Source organism: Glarea lozoyensis (assembly GCF_000409485.1).
Source record: "Glarea lozoyensis ATCC 20868 chromosome Unknown GLAREA10, whole genome shotgun sequence".
Classification (NCBI taxonomy): domain Eukaryota; kingdom Fungi; phylum Ascomycota; class Leotiomycetes; order Helotiales; family Helotiaceae; genus Glarea; species Glarea lozoyensis.
In genome coordinates, this window is record NW_007360984.1 from 682,781 (window position 1) to 703,953 (window position 21,173).

The 21,173-nt window shown below is 48.0% G+C and overlaps 6 protein-coding genes across 6 annotated transcripts; 2 read left to right on the top strand and 4 right to left on the bottom strand.

Annotated features, from left to right (window-relative positions):
* Positions 1 to 624: 624 nt before the first annotated feature.
* GLAREA_05248 (C2H2 and C2HC zinc finger) lies at positions 625 to 2,968 on the top strand (the record flags this gene model as incomplete). Its single annotated transcript, XM_008078537.1, has 3 exons — positions 625 to 813; positions 856 to 1,315; positions 1,365 to 2,968. 3 exons carry the CDS (start codon positions 625 to 627, stop codon positions 2,966 to 2,968), a joined length of 2,253 nt encoding a protein of 750 aa, XP_008076728.1.
* A 1,328-nt stretch (positions 2,969 to 4,296) lies between these two features.
* GLAREA_05249 (uncharacterized protein) lies at positions 4,297 to 5,484 on the top strand (the record flags this gene model as incomplete). The annotated part of the gene is made up of 1 exon (XM_008078538.1): positions 4,297 to 5,484. One exon carries the CDS (start codon positions 4,297 to 4,299, stop codon positions 5,482 to 5,484), a length of 1,188 nt encoding a protein of 395 aa, XP_008076729.1.
* Positions 5,485 to 7,869: 2,385 nt separating this feature from the next.
* GLAREA_05250 (uncharacterized protein) lies at positions 7,870 to 8,979 on the bottom strand (the record flags this gene model as incomplete). Its single annotated transcript, XM_008078539.1, has 2 exons — positions 7,870 to 8,679; positions 8,737 to 8,979. 2 exons carry the CDS (start codon positions 8,977 to 8,979, stop codon positions 7,870 to 7,872), a joined length of 1,053 nt encoding a protein of 350 aa, XP_008076730.1.
* Positions 8,980 to 10,236: 1,257 nt separating this feature from the next.
* GLAREA_05251 (FAD/NAD(P)-binding protein) lies at positions 10,237 to 12,447 on the bottom strand (the record flags this gene model as incomplete). Its single annotated transcript, XM_008078540.1, has 2 exons — positions 10,237 to 10,436; positions 10,503 to 12,447. 2 exons carry the CDS (start codon positions 12,445 to 12,447, stop codon positions 10,237 to 10,239), a joined length of 2,145 nt encoding a protein of 714 aa, XP_008076731.1.
* Positions 12,448 to 13,284: 837 nt separating this feature from the next.
* GLAREA_05252 (Zn2/Cys6 DNA-binding protein) lies at positions 13,285 to 15,723 on the bottom strand (the record flags this gene model as incomplete). Its single annotated transcript, XM_008078541.1, has 3 exons — positions 13,285 to 14,131; positions 14,181 to 15,475; positions 15,544 to 15,723. The coding sequence occupies 3 exons, from the start codon at positions 15,721 to 15,723 to the stop codon at positions 13,285 to 13,287; spliced, it is 2,322 nt and encodes a 773-aa protein (XP_008076732.1).
* A 1,366-nt stretch (positions 15,724 to 17,089) lies between these two features.
* GLAREA_05253 (uncharacterized protein) lies at positions 17,090 to 17,407 on the bottom strand (the record flags this gene model as incomplete). The annotated part of the gene is made up of 1 exon (XM_008078542.1): positions 17,090 to 17,407. One exon carries the CDS (start codon positions 17,405 to 17,407, stop codon positions 17,090 to 17,092), a length of 318 nt encoding a protein of 105 aa, XP_008076733.1.
* Positions 17,408 to 21,173: the final 3,766 nt, after the last annotated feature.

Consider the following 21,173-nt stretch of genomic DNA (forward strand, 5'->3'; position numbering starts at 1 on the left):
ACGAAACCCCTTCAATTCACCAGGCGCCTCGTGCAGGAAATGTTTTTGACAGGTGAACAGGTTGGTACGGAAACCCTGACGGCTGCAGCCGAGAGAAGTGGGGCAACGATCTGGCGCGGTTGCTGGGGAGCAACGCAGATGCGCCAAGCGCTGTTTACTTTACCTCGATCTCCGCGATAGTATCGAAGCCGCATCACCACAATCTTCAATCTCACACAACTCTGCTACACGATATACAAAACTAAGACACACACATCCCTCAATCTATCATCTCCTCTGGCCGCGAAGACAACTTTTTAACCAAAAGCTTCCATTCAAACAACCGGCCTGAGGAGGGCCCTTTTCCAACCAAACAGGCTCTGTTCGAGTCTACAACTGCTGAGAGGTTTTAAGATCTCTACTCGCCCGGCCTAACGGCTTGCGCTGCGTGAGGTAAGCATTGCGACGGGATTTCCTCTCTTGAAGTGATGAAAGAAGACGAAGTGAAAATTCAGCCTGGGGCATGAGAAGTTATGTCAAGGACTCCGAGTGCTAATTGTTCTTCTAGTCTCGGAACCTATAGGTTTGCTTAATTGCAATACTTTCAACGACAACGACAATTTCCGAACTCTTCAAGCATACATAATGCTGTCAAATCCAACCAAAACCCTTCACAATCGCCAACGACAACACCGACGACAAAACTCGACACCCACGGCATTCGAACCTGTGAAGACAAACAACCTGCCCAACATACACCAGAAACATGGCGCACACCGACGCGGCATGAGCCTGGATCAACGACGACGACCTACACCCCCGCAGGATGTAACGGTAAGTAGCACTAACTTAGGATATCAAACGACACACCAACAGCATATATTGCGAGAAACGCAGCAGCAGAGACTGGTACGCCCGGGCCAGCATTTCAGCTTAGACAATGATGAGAACTACCTCAGTTCACCAGCCATCACACCTCAAAGACAATCATTCGATACCGGATACATTAACTATGGAGAGCGAGTACAACCTCAACCACAGTACAACTGTTCTGGACCAATTGAAGGACTTACGTATGTCGACCCCAATAACTTTACGGGGGCCAACGACTTTCACCTATTCGGGGCGGACGGGCAATTGACCCCCTCAGCATATTTGGATTTTTCTACAGCCTTCGACAGCGTTGCTAGCATGTCCAACGGAAATACTGAGAGTAGAAGGTCCTCCGCTGGAAGGAGGATCAGTGGCGGAATTCTCGACAGAGTAGCTCAATTCGAGAATATGGCCATGCAATCCTCGCAAAGACCCATTACACCCCCAAACCAGAATGTTTCAAGTATGCACAGAACCAAGAATAAAGAGAATTGACAGCTGACTGGATATAGATTACTTCCCTCCTACACCAATGGACACACCTCATAACAGAATGGTCAAGCAAGAGCAGATGAACCAACGTTTCATGGATTCTTACGATACTTCCATGGAAGAGACAATCAAGCCAAAAACCAGCCAGAGGGCCAGAGGAGTTTTCGAGGACATGCGGAGAGAAGCAGAGATGCACTCAGGCCCAAGTCCTCCTCACGATGGCCTAATGTCGATGGCTAGTAACTTCGATTCTGCTCCTATGCCTACCGGAAATTTTATGAACATGTCTAATTTGGATATGGAATTTTTGAAGAACGAGTCTCAATTCCAAGATCAGCAGTACTCACCCGTCATTGCAGACCCATCGCCAGCACTTTCATACAACTCATCTCCAGAAATTACTCAAAGGACAATCAGAGGAGACCCCTTTCGCAACGCACCGTCTTTGGGTGCTCCTGCCATGAGTTATGCTGAAGCTCCAGCTGCCCATAACCAGTCAATTCCTGAGTCGCCATCATCTCGCTCATCACACCGAAGATCTGAATCTGTTGACAGCATCAATATTGACGAAACAATCACGGACACTGGAATTACCATTGATGATATTGCCACCTATATCCAAGGGCCAGACCTACTTGATGGTAAATGGATGTGTTTATACCCTGACTGCTGCAAGCGATTTGGTCGCAAGGAAAACATCAAGTCGCATGTTCAAACACATCTGGGCGATAGGCAATTCCAATGCCCTCATTGTCAGAAATGCTTCGTCCGCCAACACGATTTAAAACGGCACGCAAAAATACATAGCGGAGTGAAGCCATACCCTTGCCAGTGTGGTAACAGCTTTGCTCGGCATGATGCGCTTACACGGCATAGACAAAGAGGAATGTGTATTGGCGCTTTCGACGGCGTAGTGAAGAAAACTGTGAAACGAGGACGACCACGTAAAGCCAGACCTGATGACGAAGACAGGCTTCAAAAATCCTCGCGGACTCGCAGCAAGAACAAGGCAATGTCTTCCGCCTCATCATCATCAGGCAGTTCTGATAGTACAAGTGGTCACTCACCAAGAAGCGAGATTGATATCCTGGATGACAAATTGTTTGGCAATTTTCAGTATCCGCAAGTTGCGTCAAGTTCTCACCCAGGACAAACCGACTATCAAGGCCACTCGCCTACGGCCGAAATCGGAATTTCACCCAGTGCGATGCAGAATGCAGCCTCACCAGAGGCGTACAGCTCTCGGTCCAATTACTCGCGCAACAATTCTGTCTCTGACCATCAACCATCTCTGCCTGGATCACCAGCACATAGTCAGCACAGCCAATATCATTCCCCGCCGGGGCTATGTGAATCATCTTCGTCACCTGCTCCAAGCCATTACTATGACATGGAAAACATCTCAAACCATGGAGATGTATTACACTCCTTGTCACTAGCCAACATTTCCGAGCACGAGGACGAGATGTTTTTGGAAGCGTTTGCCTCTGCTGGTTCTACCGACATGAGTCAACTGGAGCGAGATCCGGATCTTCTTCTAAGCAAATTTGATGACGACTTCGTCAATTCAAATGGTGGGGACCTCTTCAGAGATGAAGCCGATGTGTTCTTTGGCAGCCCATAATCATAATAAATTGCCGGACCAGTATGTATGACATACGAACCGAGATTTATGAAGTGGAGATGGGCGGAAGACAACCTACAAAGTCTTTGGAAACTGTATCAATATGTATTCTTGGGCTGGATCCATTCGGTGCAAGGAAATAGGGGGTTATTACTACTGTGGGAAGAATTTGTCCCCTGGGCGTTGTGTTTATATGGTTACTATCTATTCTGGATCTTGGGTATTAGGGTTGAAACGCGTCTGGGATCTTTTATGACAATAATGATAGGGGTCGTTGGAAAAATTAAGGGATCTTCTTAGGTAGATGCTTGCGCTATCATGACAAATATACGCTCTTTTGCTGCGAAAAACTTCAATCTCTTGTTCCCAAAATCAGCAGTCATATACGGGGGCAACCATCTCTCCTATTCTTCTTACGACGTTGGCCTCGCTTAGCTGACGACTGTACTATCTTCTACAACCAAACAGATTATTACAGCATCACCCACTTTTGTCAACGCACCGCTTCATGTGAGGAGGCCTGAGGCTGGGTAACCATCGTGTTTTGGTGTCTGACACAGCAATATTGTGAAAATGCTGATGCCTGACGGTAGTTGTACAATATTATACACCCAGTATCCAATTTTCTCCACACATGGGTTTTTCCCGTCTCGCTTCACGCATTTATCGTCTTGGCCAAATGATGATTCAAGATGACTCTTGATCGCTGATGTGCATGAAAGCTAATAATTTTTCAGCCTTATGTGAGCGTGCACCTGTTCGGTTGAGTAATTCCAGCCACGGTAGGTAAGCTGACTTGCAGCTCGGTTCGGGGAAGCAAGCTATTATGAACGACGTCGGTCGTGGAACATCCGAGTGACTACATGGAGATACACTTTAGTCACTCTTAGAAACTATAGATTTACGATTTAAAGATATTGTCTGTAAGTATTCTGCTTCCACCTTCTTCGCCCTTTTATCGGTCAATTATTCTGCCAAGTTTCAAGGCTGACATTGTCACTTAGTCGGAAAGACTTCCCGCCAACACCAATACAACAGACAAGAAAGTGTTTCGCTAGTAGCTAGAAAACTCGAACGTCTTTGTCTTAATCATGAGAATCAGTTGAGCATCATAACTCGACTTCATCAGCTTAGTCTATGTTGAACACACACTCCGGAGAGTCCTTTGCCCGACTTACGATGTGGCAGCATAAACTCGGCAACACATTCCTCAGAACGGATTTTGAAATAAGTATATAAGTCGGAGTATCTTGAGCCTTCAAGATAAAGACATCGGCACTTTCTTCGTTCTAAGACTCCAACCTCTTACACTTGAGAAGACAATCAACATGTTTCACCAATCATTCTATATATTAGCAACTCTGCTTCCGAGCATCTCAATTGCTGTACCACCACCACCATGCTCTGTTGGTCCTCATGCAGGTAAAACCATTTCAGAGTCCATCCCCTTCATCAACAACCCCACTCCACCATTCCCCTTCGACAAGGACCCCAAGGTCCACGGCTGGTTCACTAAAACCAACCCCACCACCGGCGTCGAGGGTGCCATCACCAGGAGTTATCAATTCAGCGTTGATACCGGCAGCACCGGTGTTATGATTAGCGATACACAGCTCGACGACTGGCTACCGTCAGAAGCGGCTACCGCAACTCCTGGGTACGAGTACCTATCTAGTAGCAAGCTGCTCTATAGCGGCTACTGGGTAAATCGCAACATGTACTTCAACAAATTAGCACCAGCCACTAATGTCATCAAGACTCAAATAAAAGTCTTGGTAGTGACGAGCAAATGCCAATGCACGACCTACATCATCGGTTCAAGCGGCGCAACGTGTCCCGGTGGTTGTACACCACAGGCATATGATCAGGTACGGATGATGGGAATCGGATTCGGACGCACGATTGATGGTATGGAAGGAGGCACGCCGGACAAGAACCCAATACTCAATGTCGTTAGTATTCATGGAACTGCAGTGAATACTGCGACATATCATCCTGGCTATATCATTGACGGCAATGGTATTACTGTCGGGTTGACATCAACCAACTACGACGCTGCTGGCTTTGGAAGCAAGGAAGTTCCTCTCCCACCGCCAGCCACGGAACCTTCTGGTGTCATTCCAAGGGGCCATTACCCATGGGACATGATGCTCGGCTGCGTACAAGTCAACTCAATCCCCTCGCCATGCTTAGGTATTTCCGTCCTCCTCGACACCGGTTTGGAGCAAAGCTACATACGAGTCCCGGTTGGCACAACGTGGTTTGGTTCCTGGCCGAAGCATTTCGATGGCAATCGTACTGTCTTGAACACCAACGCACACGTTGATGTTGCATTTGGTCGTCCAAGACTCGCTGAGACGATCTACAGTGTTGGCGACTTTTTGAATGAGGTCACGCCTATTTGGACGAATGTATATTCAGACCCACGACCCTCGTTTGTTAATACTGGGAGCCATGCTTTCCGAAAGTATGAGGTCGCGTATGATCCTATTTGTGGGAAGCAAGCATTCAGGTAGTACTAAATTGGTGGTCGGGACGAAGTGGATTCAATAGGTTGGATTGAAAATTTGGCATTACAAGGTAGATTGAAGTGGTGGAAGATACTGCTGAGTGTCAATAGATTGAAATGATAAATCTCGTCTTCGAAAATGCAAGCGGTGTCTTAGAATGTGCATGCATAGTTACCAACTTACTCATTGCCGTTCAAGATTTTCTTTTTAGCACAGTAGCTTCTCAATAGGTGCTCGGCTTTACCTTCTACCCGTTATCTATCCAGATCTCACAACCTCCTCATTTTCTTATCCAGCAAGTCCATATCCCGCTCTACCTTTTCATCTGGACCTTGTAGAACATGAAGATGGTGATACAAGACCGATTATCTTATTACCCGGAAGTATGTAAATATAGTGACGACCAATCCAATAAACATTTACCAGAAACAGCTTTGACGCACCTATCGAAAGCGCATCTCCTTCGAAGTGAAAGTATTAAAGACTAGTTTACTTCCCTCGCTCATTTCTTGGCTCTCACACAACTGCAATTTCACGCAACTCTTGCTTACAACAAAAAACTTCGCACGGATATCGTTTTAAATTCTCTGGCCCTCTGTCGACAATCCACAACGAAATTCTTCAATTGTAAAATGTTTACCACCCTCACATCTGCTAGTGTAAGCGAGTGTATCACGTCTCTATTTCAATACTCACTTACCATTCCCCGCAACGCGCGAACACCCACTCCTACAATACACCCTCTCACCAGCTCCTCACCACCACGACCTCCCAACCCTCTAGCTCCCTAAATAAAACACTCTCAAACATCAAAATCCAAAATATTGGAAGAACGATCATCGACCCAATATACTCACCCACTTCTCAAACCCCAGTCATCAACACCCAAGGGCCTGCGAACACCAAAATTTCAGAGACGATAAGGGGATCACTTACAACATTGGGAACCACAGAAATCATTGCCACCCCGACTGCTGGCGCGTATCTTAGTCGTAGGAAAGAAGTTCAGAGGCAAACAGTAAGTGGTAGGCCTATGAGTGCGCCGGGTGCTACGTATCTCCGCCCAGGAACGACTAGTAGAGCTGCAGCTGTGAGAAATAGCGATCGTCAATCTCAGGCAGTGTTTGTCCTTGGGGCTATAAATTTGGTGATGTTTTGTGTGGGATTACTGTCTTTATCTTGAGTCTGCATGGATATCTAGATTATTAGAAGAAAGGGGAGATTGTGATAGAACGGATTGTAGGTTGGTGGATAGGATGACTTTCTTCAAGATGAATTTGTCGACTCTACTAAGACTTGGAGCTTCGTTTACTAGTATATCAAACCACTGAAATAATAATAAAAATGTCTATCTATTTAACTCACTTAAGACGAAATTTCTATCTTTTCCCTAGGGACCTGTACACTATATTCAACTAATCAAATAAAACGCACATCACCCCTCGGAGCCACCACATCATCATTCCACCATCACGCGATTCTCCCATGAATCCCTCATAAAATACAAGCAGTCTTCGCGCACATTGGAGTTCAACCAAACCACATCCCTACGCCACAGAGCCTAGAAAAAAAATCCTTTCTCACTTCGAAACAACAAAAATAACTATGAACTTAATGAGAAAAACCCAGGAACCAAAATAAGCGACACTTCCTCCTCAAGGACGTACTAACTTTCCTTCTCCGTTACCTAAAGCTAAATAACTTTAAACACAACAATACTTAATTTCGTAGTCTATAAGACGATTAAAATTAGTTTATTCTTCCTAGGAGGATAAATAAGTTCGTTACTATATTATAAATCACGGTAGTATAGCTAAGTATAAAAGTATTAGTCTTTTTGATAGAGATAGTACTAGGGTGATATAAAAGGAAGTCCGATGTGGCAGCGTGGAGACTTCGTACTCGTTTCGATACAATTCAGTTCAGTAGACGCTGACGATACAGAACTTATAGTCCTCCTGTAACACTTAAACTAAAAGTGTAGAAGCGCACCTAAAGTAGGGTTGTACATGATTATGAGTGGAAATACATTATATTCGATGTGAGTAAGCTGTCCGCGCCTTAATCGATTTTCTCGAGCGGCAAAAACGGTCGTTAATCGAATGCCAACCCTAGGGTCTCACTTGATCTAGTTGAGATAATATAGTGGAAGAGCTATTAACTCACGTGTGAAAATCATCAGAGCAAAAAGAAGATCTGCTGGCAGAAATATCACTCCCTAAACTCCAGCCCCAATAAAGGTAAAGGCCACGTAAAAATCCATCTCATCATCCACTCTTCCACTCCCAAGTCCCAAATATTTCAAAGATTTCCATCATATCCACTTCCCCACCATCATAATTCATAATCATAATCCTCCTCATCACCCATCTATCGCTATCTCCTCCTCCATCACAACTTCTTCCATAAATACAACACAGTACACACCACCACGCTAACAAAGATCGTAAGACCCCAGCCAGGTCCCTCGTCTTCCGGGGTAGACGGCGCATCCTCTGCCCCCCGAGTTTCATAACCAGTGTGATTCTCCACAGGCAGTACTGGCGAGACATACGTATAATTCGGTTGTTGTGCTGCATATCCATATTGATACACTCCATCGGACCCGTAACTCCCTTGCTGCACTCCGACCGATCCATAAGTCGACTGCGGATATCTCACAGGAATATATGCCGTCTGTGGAACCCTCGCAGGTTGCGGCATCCTCCCAGCAGCAGCAGCGCTATAACTTCTCTGCAATCCCGTTACTGGCGTAGGTATTGTCCTACCACTCACTGACGGCCAATCCCCAGCCGGTACGCTTGCCAGCAATGCTCTTTGTGTCCTCGGAGTCCTCGCCTCGGCCTCCCTCACTTTCAATCGCATGACGCTCGCCACCATATCCGTCTCCACCCATTCCTCGGCATCAGCCCCCAACCTCCCCATCAAGGCCTCATAACTCTCCTCTCTCAGCCTCAGTTTCGGTCCTTGGGAGTAGCGCCAGTTATAAGTCCTCAAACACGTGACTTTGACTTCATAAACATGTTGAAGTCGTAGATAAGATTGTTTTCGGAGTTTCCCTTTTTCGAGGTGAAGCTGGGGTATCTGTACCGCCTCAGACTCAGGGTGGTGGACTGATATGGATTGTTCGATAGGGTGACCAGAGTTGCGGTTAATGCGTTTGATGTATTTTGAAATGCTCGTATCAGTAAATGTCGTCAGCTAAGAGAGGATTAGACCACCAAAATTCATAGATCGGACAGGAGATCTAACACAAACGACGTCACAGACAGTCTCAGCAAGGTTATCGCTGAGTTGTATCCGAACAACCAGAACAGGGTGATTGTACCCCGGATCTTCCAAGTCAACGGCTTGGATACAGCCGGTACAGGTGCATTTGATGCCACCGTTAAGCTCGCTTTTCGCAGGGAGCCAGACGATACAACCGACACATAGATCGGTGATTTTTACCACAGGACGATCATCTTGCTGAGCCTCGCTGTTTCGGCGGGTTGAGTTCATGGTTTGTGGTAAGGCTGCACTTTCGTGATTATATCATGAGCAGAATGGACGAATGGAACCATGAAAAAAAAAGAAACAAATGATATGGAATAGCTCGAAGCGAAAGTGATGTACTCCAAACAAGCATAAAGACCATAAAGCAAGCACGCAGCTCAAAGATAACGTCTCTGAGGTGGTGTAACCACAAACCCCAAAATCAGCCTCATCATGCATCCGCACCCAACCCTTTCAGACACCGAATGAAATAGACGCCGACAAACGGAATGATTGGCATACAACCCTCTTATGCCTAGCCGGCCTCTGAATGGACCACAATCATGGTCGCATTAGAGGCGAGGCTGAGGAAAACGAAACAATAACGCGGACGGTTCCAACTGGCTAGGCAGCTGTACCCCGCCGAGGCACGTATGTGTGTATGGGCTGTGCAGAAATCGGATTGTTGTAACAAAACGCTCGTTAAAAGAATTTTATTAAAGAGAGAAAAAATGTGTCTGCCAGTGGAATAGTCATTATTTAGAAGACTGCTGAATCGACGGATATCGCAATAGCCACGAAAGCGCAATTTCAATCTCCTACAATGACAGAGGTATTTTCCTCGCCGCGGCTTCCTTCAACGATTATCATTGTTGAGAAGATTTCGATTCCAATTCCCCTTTGCATTCACCGTATCTAGCAGATCTCATGCCTCCACCCTCAACCAGGGTCGTGATCAGCTAGGAGCAACATAGAATGCACACCAAGGAGTTGCGGAACGCAGCAGTAGCTTTGCCGCCCCGCATAGGCGCCTGGGACTGTGTACGAATAAGGCAAAAGGACGAACAAGAAAGGGGACCAGAAAGGCTTTGATGGATGATGCGACTGGACTCTTTGTGTGTTGATAACGAGAAAGGAAAGTAGTGAGACAAAGCGGTTGTCGTGGGGGAACAAACCCTAAAGCGTAGTCGCTTTTTCCACTACCGGACCCAATCTCACACAGAATTTCCACATATGCAAATTCAAGCCGTGAACTGGGAGCCAATTTCATATGCCCCAACTTCTCGACCCGCAAGTCAGAAAATCACACCACCAAGGGTGGCTAAGCGAGAAAATATATACCATAGCATGCCCAAAGTGACATCTAACCATCAAAATTATATACAATCCCCTCCCCTCTATCTCACTCTAATTTTCAGCATTTCCACCACACTTTCAACGTTTATCCTTTTCACGCCACCAAGTCCTATCTTTCATATTCGTACAACCCCATCAAAATCACATCTACGCATTAGCAGGAGAATCCGGCTTCATGACCGGCGAGTTCTTCGAATCGCTCTCTAATTCATCGTTGGGTTGATCGTGTCTCGAGTACATCTTATACTCAACCGAGTCTTTGAAACTGAGCTTGCCACTTTCGACTTCCTTTCTGGTGGCCTGCAGCTTGGATTTAGGGAGACCCATTGATTCAAGGAATTTGACGGCTAGATCACGTTAGTTTGTAATTCCGGAAAATTACAGCATAAGAAGTTCGAGGAATTTAGACTTACAATCTCTCCACTCAACGTCCTTGCGCTTGTTATCCCATTTAAGCTCTTCGGCCATGATATCAATAACCTTAGGCAGCGCCTCTAATGCAGCCTGGGCATTCAAGAACGACAATCTAGTTCTTCGTGCAATGACATCCACAGCCGTCTGAGCATACTCATGCCTAATACCGTATCTAACCTCTCCATCGATGAATGGGTAAAGTGGGGAGATTCTTTCTCCACGAACTGGAAATCGCTTCTCTGTAGGTCCGCTCAATGCAGCGACAGTCCAGGATCTATCTCCATAAGATTCTGTCAAGTGCTTGGCGACATCCGTCTCGATACCGAAATGCTGGATCAGATTGATGAAAAGTGTCCTGGAGAAGCCGTGTGCGCCTACTAATTTGACTTGATGGGTTTGGCATGATCCGTCAAGATGAGCACCATCATCAACCATTTCTGTGCCACTGACTCGTGGAGCGTTTGTGACTGGCTTGGTGTTAAGCTTGAATTGAGTGATAGCTTCATCGACACACTCCTCAGCCATCTGGCGGTAAGTCGTCCATTTGCCTCCAGCGCATGTCAAGAGCCCAGAGGGCGAAACATTGATGAGATGGTTCCGGACGAGTGACTCGGTGTTCTTAGCGTTTGGATCCTTGACCAATGGTCTAATTCCAGACCATGCAGCAAGCACATCGCCTCGGCGCACGTTGATATCGGGTGCGAGATAGCGTCTAATCTCAGAGAGAATCCAATCAATCTCATCCTCACCAGCTACTGGATTTTGCGAAATTTCGCAAGGAGCATCAGTGGTACCAGCAATCGTGTTTCCTTGCCATGGCAAGAAAAAGATGACTCGGCCATCAGAAGTCTTAGGATCAATAAGACCCATCTTCTGAGGACTGTAGTAACCAGGAAGAATAACGTGAACTCCAGAGCTAGGCGCGACAATTTCCTTTACGGTATCATCGTCCATCTTGCGAACACCATCGGTAAAAGGTCCTGTAGCATTGATGATACCACGGGCACGAACCAAGAACTCTTCCGGCTTTTTGCCATTCTTTTCCTCTACCAAATCTCTCAAACGAGCTCCGCAAAGTTTGCCATTGGCATCCTTCTCCAAGCCTGTAACTTCCATGTGGTTTACGACTGTGCTTCCATACAACGCAGCCGTCATGGCCAGCGACACGTTCATGCGAGAATCGTTATGTGCTCCATCATAGTAAACCAAAGCACCCACCAAATTGGTCTTTTTCAACATAGGGAAAGCATCCAATGCCTTACTTTTCGTCAAGAAATAGGATGTTTCAATCCCTTCCGATCCAGCCAAAAAGTCATAAGCCTTCGTTCCAGCCCAAAAGTACGGCGCCTTCCACCATTTATCCAAAGGCAACATGATTGGAAGCCATGACGACAGATGTGGTGCGGTTTCTAAGAAGTACTTTCGCTCTCTTAATGCCTCCTTCACCAATGCATACTGGTTGTAATCCAATTCCCAAACAGCCTTTTCCAAATATCGAACACCACCGTGAACCAATTTTGTACTTTTACTGCTCGTGCCACTCGCAAAATCGTCTCGCTCCACCATTGCCACTTTCAATCCTCTCGTCGCAGCATCCAGAGCAACTCCGGTTCCTGTTGCTCCTCCTCCGATGACCAGCAAGTCGTAGATATCATCCTCATTCTGCGATGCCGCATCGTTCCTCGACAGCGTGGTAATTGAGCCTTTGGTTCCCCCACTTCTCTTCAGATCCGCGATCTGCTCTGCTCGCGACTTGACATTGGGGAATCGAGGAGGCCTGAAATCCCCGCCTTCGCCGTAACCCGGAGGAGGAACCACTGCAGATTCTGAACCAGGAATGTTTCGAGGGCGATATGTGATGTACAGAGCTGTGCCTCCGATGGCCGCCGCTCCTGCAGAATAGAGGAGGGGTTTGGCCAAACGCTGTCTGAGTCTGGAAGCCATGGTGGATGTTCTTCAATGGCTAGAGAATAGCAAGAGGGAGTTCAGGCTATAAGGATGGTGCAATTTCTTTCAATGTCCTCGCTCGGATTTGGAAGAATGCGAAATGGGTCGTTGGGATAGACAATGTGGTTAGATTGTGGAGTAGGCTACTAGTGTCAAGTCAACCAGTTCTTGGGTCAAATTATTGGTGACGGAGCTGCTCGGCGTTCATCATAGGCTCGTATCTCGGGCGGCGGAGCAGAAGCTATATAAAAGAAACAAAACTCGCACTGTGCTTTTGCACAGGCGAAGGGAGAAGGGGGCAGAGAAGGGTGAGCTTATAAGATGTTGATTTGGGCAAAACAAATTGAAAGAATATATCCAGGGCATCAGCTGCTGGTTGTAGCTCTCCATGTCAGAATACGGAAGACTGGAACGGGAAAACTTTATCCGCCAATCATCGTGCCTGGAGCGGGATATCGTAAATCCGACACGATCTACGCCAGGGGCTCTTTTGAGCCCACGTGCTAGGTGTTGGTATCACTAGTCACTCCCTCAATCTGGCTGGGGTGCAAATTATCTTGAAATAATAACCAAAAACCATAGTTTGAATATTTGACGCTAGTCATATGATATATGATTCCTTTCCACTAAAGAACCGTCGCTTCACACTTGGTGAGAATAAACGCGTATTTTAATCACAACCCAACTCCCTATCGTCCGTAGGTCCGGCATCCCGTAAGCTCCAGAGAACCAGCATGTAAAAACTCCATTCCACACCATACCCCAGACGCTCTTACATCCCATCCGTCAAACCGGCTTCAACCTCTAAAATAGGGTAGAGGGGCGCCGACCAGACTAGTGAAGAACACGGCCAGCGTTAACGGCCAATCCGGCATCGTGGGCGCCGTGAATGTCGAAATTCATGTTCCAGAATGTGGCTTCGTCCTCTCCACCCATCGTAAATCCATCGCGGTTCAGTTGCGGCCAATCGCCATCAACGCCCGAGTCCAACATGCTACTGATGTCCATCAATTGACTGATGGGGTTAGGATCTTGTGGTAACGCCAAAGGAACTCCATCTGATGCGCCGGGAAATGGCGTCCAGAAGAGCTCGTTATTGTGCTGCGCCTGCGGCTGTCGCTGAGAACCGAACCGAGAGGGTTCGTTGGAGTTGAGGAACTGTGAAAAGGGAAGAAACAATTCAGGTGCCGAGGGTTTCCGCTCAGAAGAATTTATAGATTGGTTGATGTTAGCCGCGGGCTGACTCGACGACGTCGAACTCGGAGACCCAATATCTACCTCTGACAGTGCCTCTGCTATTTTTGCTGGCACATTCGTGAACCATCGACCAACGAGAGCACGAATGGCTTTTAGGTACCTCTCAACGATCGAGAATCGATGATGTATCCCGTGCAGCGCTCGAATAATGTCCGCTATGTATTTTTCCGTCTGTACAGCAACAGTTTTCGAAATGTTATTTCCTGACATTACGACGAGGTGGATGACAGCAGCGGTCATCAAACAATGGGTAATTAAAAAGCTCATGTGTCCAAATCCGTAGGTCTTTTCGTAAACCGCCAATAATTCTGATATACGAACGGCGGAATCCTGGCATATCTGCCGTGGCGTTACCGCCGAATGCAGAAAAGATACTTTGATGAATGGGCGGAAAAGCTGAATCACGCAATTATGATAATATACGCTGGAGGTGTTAGCCCAGAAACAGCGATTTGACAACGCGAAGAGCTTACTGTAGACAGATGACCTGTGGTAACGTTGGGGAGTCTTTTTTGATAGCAAGCGCTTCTGGAAGATTGCGGTACCACGTTTGGAGTTTCTCATGATATGCTTGTAACCTTCGACTCGTAACTCGATCTCGTGGCGCATAAAATAATTGTACGATGTCATCGACAAATTCGCAAAGATAAATCGTATGCAACATTAAGGTATGTCTGAAACCTGCTTGCTCAACTGAAGTTGATCCTTCATTATAGCTGATGTGGCCATGGGGCTTCCACGGCTTCTTCTCTAGGTGTTCTAATATTGATGGCTTATCCATCCGTATTGCGGTCCTTGGAAGCAATGTTATGCGGCCAACGCATATGGCCCAAACCGTTTGGAGGAAGTACGCACCCCAAAATGTTATCCGCCTAGCGACGGCTTCGGAGGGGGTGATTTTGCCATTTGGCGGAGCCTCTTTATGTAGTCCGAGCTCAATTACCATCCCCATCGTCTGACACATGAGGCCCCATCCACTACTGTCCCGGTTGTTCATGGCCTGATGTAGCGACATGATTCCTAGTGATTGGACAGTGGTCAGGCATGGTCGACTATCTTCTCGGAATAGTCGTTCTGCTTCAGCGTAAAAGTGGTCACCCACGGAATTAGGATCCGATGGATTCGCTCGAGCTTCTGGCCGATCCGAGAAATGGCAGCCCAAAGCCAAGACGGCATTGACAAGCAATGGCGTACAATACTTCATCTTACGATCTTCCATCCCATGCATAAAGAGTTCCTCTGAGAAGAACGTGTACAGTGGACTTCCCCAAGCCAGATAGACTTGAATCAAGTGCTGCACCAGCTCTCCATCTTGGGTCACATTGGTCCAACTTCCGGGTTGCATCACTTCGGATATTCGACCTTCAGGTTCCTCCGCAAGTAGGTGGAGATTCGAAGTATGTCCATACTGATGTGTTTCTCCTGGTTTGGTCGACGTCTTGACCGCAAATGTATCCAATTCGCCGGAGAGATATGCAGATGGCTTCTTCTCCGCCGATGCTTGCGCGATCTTCTTCGCACTTTCTGCAATTGAGTCCCAATTTTCATCTTGGGTGGTGCGGATGAGCTGTATGATATCGTCCACATCCGCCTCGGAGCCGTTCCTAATGGCGTCCAGGATCGCATTTCGAGGGCCCAAGTCGTTCTTCAACTGGGAGATATCACGTTTGAGAGCGCCCTTCCGGCGGTGGTCGCTGTCGATGTCATAAAAGCATTCCGACCCGTAGACGGTCGTGCAGGCATGACATGAAGGCTGAACGCCGTCACACTACAGGTGCCCATGGACGTGGTCAGTACATGACTCTCTCGATCCGGCCGCACCACGCCGGCACTCACCTTGGATTTGCGCTTGCGGCAGGGCATGCAGGCGCTCGACACGCATCGTCGCTTTGCCGGCTGGGCGATGTCGTTGTTGGTCACCGAGGGCGCGCTGTGGGTGGGAGAAGCCGACGCCGAATGTGGCGACGGCTCTGTCTTTGGAAGAAGAGAACGCGGCTGCTGCGTTTGCACGTTCATGGCGAGAGCAGCGAATGCCGTCTGCCGGGTGGGAAAAGGATCGTGGTTGCAGGTGGGGAGGCGGAGGAAGAGAAGGCCAGCCTTGTCTCCCGATGACGATGATTGGTACGATGGGATGCACAGCGATGCCCGAGGCAGTGGTGCTGTGTTAGGAGGAGCACAGCATGGATAGCTTCGTCGTCGGGTCTCTGCACACAACTTCTAATAAAGCGTCGATTGCGAATTGCGAATCAATGGAAGAAAAGGAGAACTGGAAATGTCTCCGGGCGGTGGACGGTGGGCATGATGGTGATATATAGCAACGAGGATCGTCCAAGAGGGGGAAATGTGGGGAGCAGAGTGGGAGGGGAGGTTCAGCTCGCGCAAAAGCAGCTTGCGGTACTGGAATCCGCGGCGTGGGCAGCGAGGGAAGCTTGAAATGGCAAACCGCACCGAGCCATTCTTTGCAATGGGATTGTTCAATATCGATCAAGGCAGAGCGGGTCTGGGCTGATGCTCGCTCGCGGCTGCAGCTCACCACCACGACGTCAGAAGGAAAAAGTAGTGAAAGAGATCGAGCCGACCTCAAACGGGCAGCGCACCGGCTCCGAAGCGTCTGGATCTGCGTGCATGCGCGTTTTTAGCGGGCGTGGGCATGGTTATTATCTTTGAATAATGAGCAAGGCGCAAAAGGAAGCACGATCGGTCCTGGTAATAGTCGCATCGTCCAGAGAGCTGTCGCAGGAGAGAATGCTCCGGCCAGAGTAATTGGCAGGCACGCAGGAATCGCGAATCTGGATTCTGATGTTGATGGTGGTTGAAATCTTTGCCAGACCCAAATCTGAAGGGCCCCTCAGGGAGCAACGTTCTGTAGGCAGAGTGGAATAGCAGGGGAATGGGTGAACCCTGGCTTTGGGCCTTGAAGTGGCCACGTGACTGCTAGAACTAGTCGTCTACAGTGCAGTGCAGTCCTAAGAACTCGAGCACACACGCCTACTCGAGTGTACACCCGGCGTAAGCGTGATGCATGGCAGGTGGTGGACGCTCCGCTACGCAATGATAAGCGTAGTGGGGAGAACTAGCGACGGTTGCTAGACTGCTCGACTACGACAGTAATCGTCGGCTTTAGTAGGGCGCTAGACAAACGCTGGGCCAAACATGACAAGAGAGAAAGTCTATTCTGGATATAATCAATACCTCATCCAGACGACCCTTCCATCGCACGTCAACGCGGATGCCGGTGATTCAAGCTGTTATCATCGCACGTGGCCGTTGCGTTGCTTCTATCTACTTCGTAACACTACTCTACACTACCTAGGTACTCTATACCACTCTCCACGGAACTCTCCCAAATGCTACCTAAGTACTTCACAGTAAAGATGATAGATCACTCCGGCCAGTCCATTCCTCCTCGGTGATCGTCCGGCTTTCGCTTTAGTCCAACGACTTTTCGGCTCACGATCCCACCAAACCATCGTCCATCCCATCTCTCCAACTCCCTCCCTCCTCCTCCTCCTCCTCCTCCTGGCCGTTCTAGACTTGAGATGGCAATTATGTGTCGGTAAATAATTTCTTCCTTACCTTTACCACGTTTCTGAACTCGTTTCTCTCCGAGTCGCTTCGCGGGCTCAGACGTTTGCCACTTTCTATTGCATCGTCGGTCCCAATCTGTTGCATCTTGAAAGCAAACCTCTCCCATTCCCATTTCTGGATGCTGATAGTGCTGCTTGGCACAGGATCCCCGATCCGGATCCAATCAGCACGCTTCCTTCCACAACCGCCAGGGCAGCGGCAGCTTCAGCGAGAACGAGCCTGTGGGACGATGTGAGGGTGGCCCTTGCACGCTACTATTGACCTGCAGGAGGCGGCTGTCGGGTCATTCTCGTCTAGTCACTCTCGTGGCATTCCAGCCTCAACGACAAGTCGTCCTTCTGTGTGAGTGTCTAAGCGATGGAGCACCAGGAGTGAAAATTCTCACGGTTGCTGGTTCTAATGAAATCTAGACACAGTCTGGTTGCCCGATACTGAAGAACGCCTCGCTTCCTATTTTCACTGGTTGTGTGAGAGCCAGTTACATCCTCGGTTATTCTGTAAATTTTACACTCCTGTCGGTGCTTCCGTGGACAAGAACGAATACACCAGCAATCGTGTTTTCCACACGTCCGCCGACGTTGACAAGGGCAGCACAGTGAGGTGGAACCGATGGTGAAACTTTCTGTTATTGAATACCACCATCTGGCAGGGAGGACGCTTACGAACAACCGCCGAAAGCCACCGCCGTGTCTGTGTGTCCCAGGATCTCACAGCCAGATGTGAGGAGATTTGTCCTTGCAAACGTGGCATGGGTTGCTTGTCCGTAAGCTTCTTCTCTGGGCCCCAAACCGGAAACGTTGGTAGTGGTAGTTTGCACTCTGCCGTCGCCTTCCAGTCTACAGCGGCAGAAGCGAGAGTTTGGACCACGTACCGAGTCGCTGACCGTATTTTGGTGGCATTGCGTGGTACCTAGGGATGCACGGTAGGTCTCCATCACATCGACTGCAAGATATGGCTTTTCCGTTTCGCCGTTCAGTGGAAGTGATTATTTTCGAAAGTGTCTGGCCCGACTTACACGCTAACCACTGTCAATCTTAAGAAGTTTGGCCACAATGCTCTAGTCGGATGTTACTGTAGTATTTTTGTTTAGTCTTTGCAACACACCGTCTGACTCTTCGGCTGTATTATCTTACCGTTCTAGGAGTGCAACCGCCGTTGCGAAGGACGCATTGCGGGGCTAGAACAAAGATAGCATCACTACTTGACACGCTATCAACTTGATCTCACCTGCGCTGTCGTTTACAATCTACATCCATGGTGTAGATAGCCCATGAAGACAAGCTGCACTGGCTATGTCATCAGAATGCAAAGCTCCTGCGACCGGTTATGCAAGAGACCACAAGCACACTTGGGAGCATCCAAAGTACCCGACGATGTTAGGGGAAATTGGGCAATCTGGGCAGTTATAGCCCGGGCAGGTATCGTATCTAACACGTATCCTGGTGACACGGCTAGGGTCGTCGAGTCTTGGGAAATAGTCCTGTCAGAGAATCCACAGCGGAGTCCGATGGTCTCATTGTTGACCAATGGTCCTCACTCTATATCTGGAAAGCATAAAGAGTCTACAGATATCCCGCGGTCTGAGTTAAAGCATGTTCAGTCATTATTGGCAAGCCGCTATCGTGCTCGTTCTGTCGATCCATGGGGAAAAGCGACTCAGAGGTCGAATACACCCACACACAAGTTGACATAAACAACCACAAGATGCGGATCGTCAGTGAAAACCGAAACCATTGGGTAGTCTCTTCAGTACGAGAACTATCACGCCAAAGTCGCAATACCTTTTAGAATCATGGCCCATCACTCAAAGTTGGAATTCAACTCACATCGACATGCGGGGAAAGGACGCCTTGAGACTAGGAACACCAACTTTGCTTACCGACCTGCCACTTTCGAAACACAGATCCAGTGGGGCCCGATCTCGAGGACTGTGATCGGTTTCTCGCACACCTCCAATGGTAACGGAGCGGCCTCCGATGGAGCAACACACAACGGAAGCATCCCCGGCGAAACCCCTGACACACCATCCAGATTGTTTTTTGATAGCAAAAGGTCACAGGAGCAGAGAGCTATTGTCTACCAAAGCTCTTAACACTGCAGCGAAAAGTAAAATTGGAAGTATCTCATATATTCTGCAAAGTAGAGACAGTCAACGAGATTTCATTCGGCCATGTTCATCGACATTCAGAGACACGAAAGAGACAGATGATGTGGCTGAAGTAGTCACATCCAACAAAACAGATCCTGCCGATAATGTGAGTGTGCAGTGCCTTACTGCGCAGATTGAAATGTTTCGTGATACAATACTACCAAGGACAGATTTGACGCTATGCCAGACGTTCTGATGAGTTCAAAAAAGCGTTCAGGTACCTTCTCGACGCAACCGACCAGCAGCGCAGATGTGGAAGATCTGCCGCCTTCTAGACTCCAAGATTTCCGCGGGCTTTCGTTCGTGGAGCAACGTCCAATTCATTCTCAAAACCTTCTACGATCAAAAACACACCCAAGACAATACCACACACGCAAACCAAAAAACTCCAATCTCACCGCGTCGATGAGCTGAACAGAGAGCAACAAACTATCACGCAAGCAAACGGGTCGTCACACATCGAATGTGGCTACTCTCTAGGTATTGAGCCACCGACAGACACGTCAGACTTCAGAATTCAGAATCCATCTGACTTTAATACCTTACGGCACGTCGACTCAGATTTTGATCTGCGAGGAATAGGCCACCACGAAGACACTGGCACGTTCTGCGGTCTAGAAGCGCAATCGAAGCACCACCCGCGATCCTCTAATCGCTCACCGTCAGCTGCATCCGCCGAGCGAGTTCCCCGAGACACATCTAATAAAGCTCCCATAATGCCGCCAATCATAAGATATCCACCTGGCCAACCACATCTGCCACCACCTCTCAGAAACACAAGGATTTCCTTCACATCACGCTTAAGTGTTTCTTTCATCTGTTTAGACGCTTACATCAGCATTGGATTATATCCAAAGGTATTTCTTCATATTGCTTGCTCTTACGTTGGAGATCGTAGTACAAGGAATGTTTGCTTAGCATACAATCGAAGACCCTCCTCTTAGGCAATCAGTGAGTATCATTCGTGTCTGCCATGTCGAGCAGTTGATTTGCGCTGGAAAGCTAATGAGAGGGCAGTAACAAGATTTCCATCTCAAACCCGGCCTTCGGTCTCAAGTATCGGACCACAATTTTCGCAACCTCTACTTGCCAATCAAGACGAGATACATGTCGATACATGCGTTCTGCCTGCAACTTACATACATTTTTGATCCGCAAACAGGCGTAACTACTAGCACACAAACCCAGGACAAATAAGGCCTTGAAATTCCTGGACGGAGTAGGAAATACTTACACTCGTATGGTCTAAGTCCTCTGTTGCTACAACGGCTGAGCAGTCGTGTGATGTCTGGCCGCCCATAAAGTTCGCGGTGGACGATAAAATGGCAGTCGACTGTCGAACCGCGATATTCATACGTTCAAGTTGGCAAAGCATCCTTGCTGCGTCTGATGTTTTCAGAAGCCAAGACATTTTGGGCTACTTAGTATTTTGGATTATTCGATAGTACGTACCCACGCTACTTGGTTAATTACACGTGCTCGTACTCTTACAAGATACTACTGATAATTCATGCCGTGATACACGGTAAGGAGCATCTTTGGTAGAAACCAGATGTGTGTGTAAGTGGGGGATATTTCCGAATGCGGAATGTTTGGGTAAAGTGGGAGTACGACTGAGTGTACGACTGAGTGCAGATGTGGTCCTTTACTAGAGGATTTTCAATCTCTCAAAATAAAACCCATATTGGTGGCGTTGATGTTTTATCAAGATTGAAACACAACAGACTAC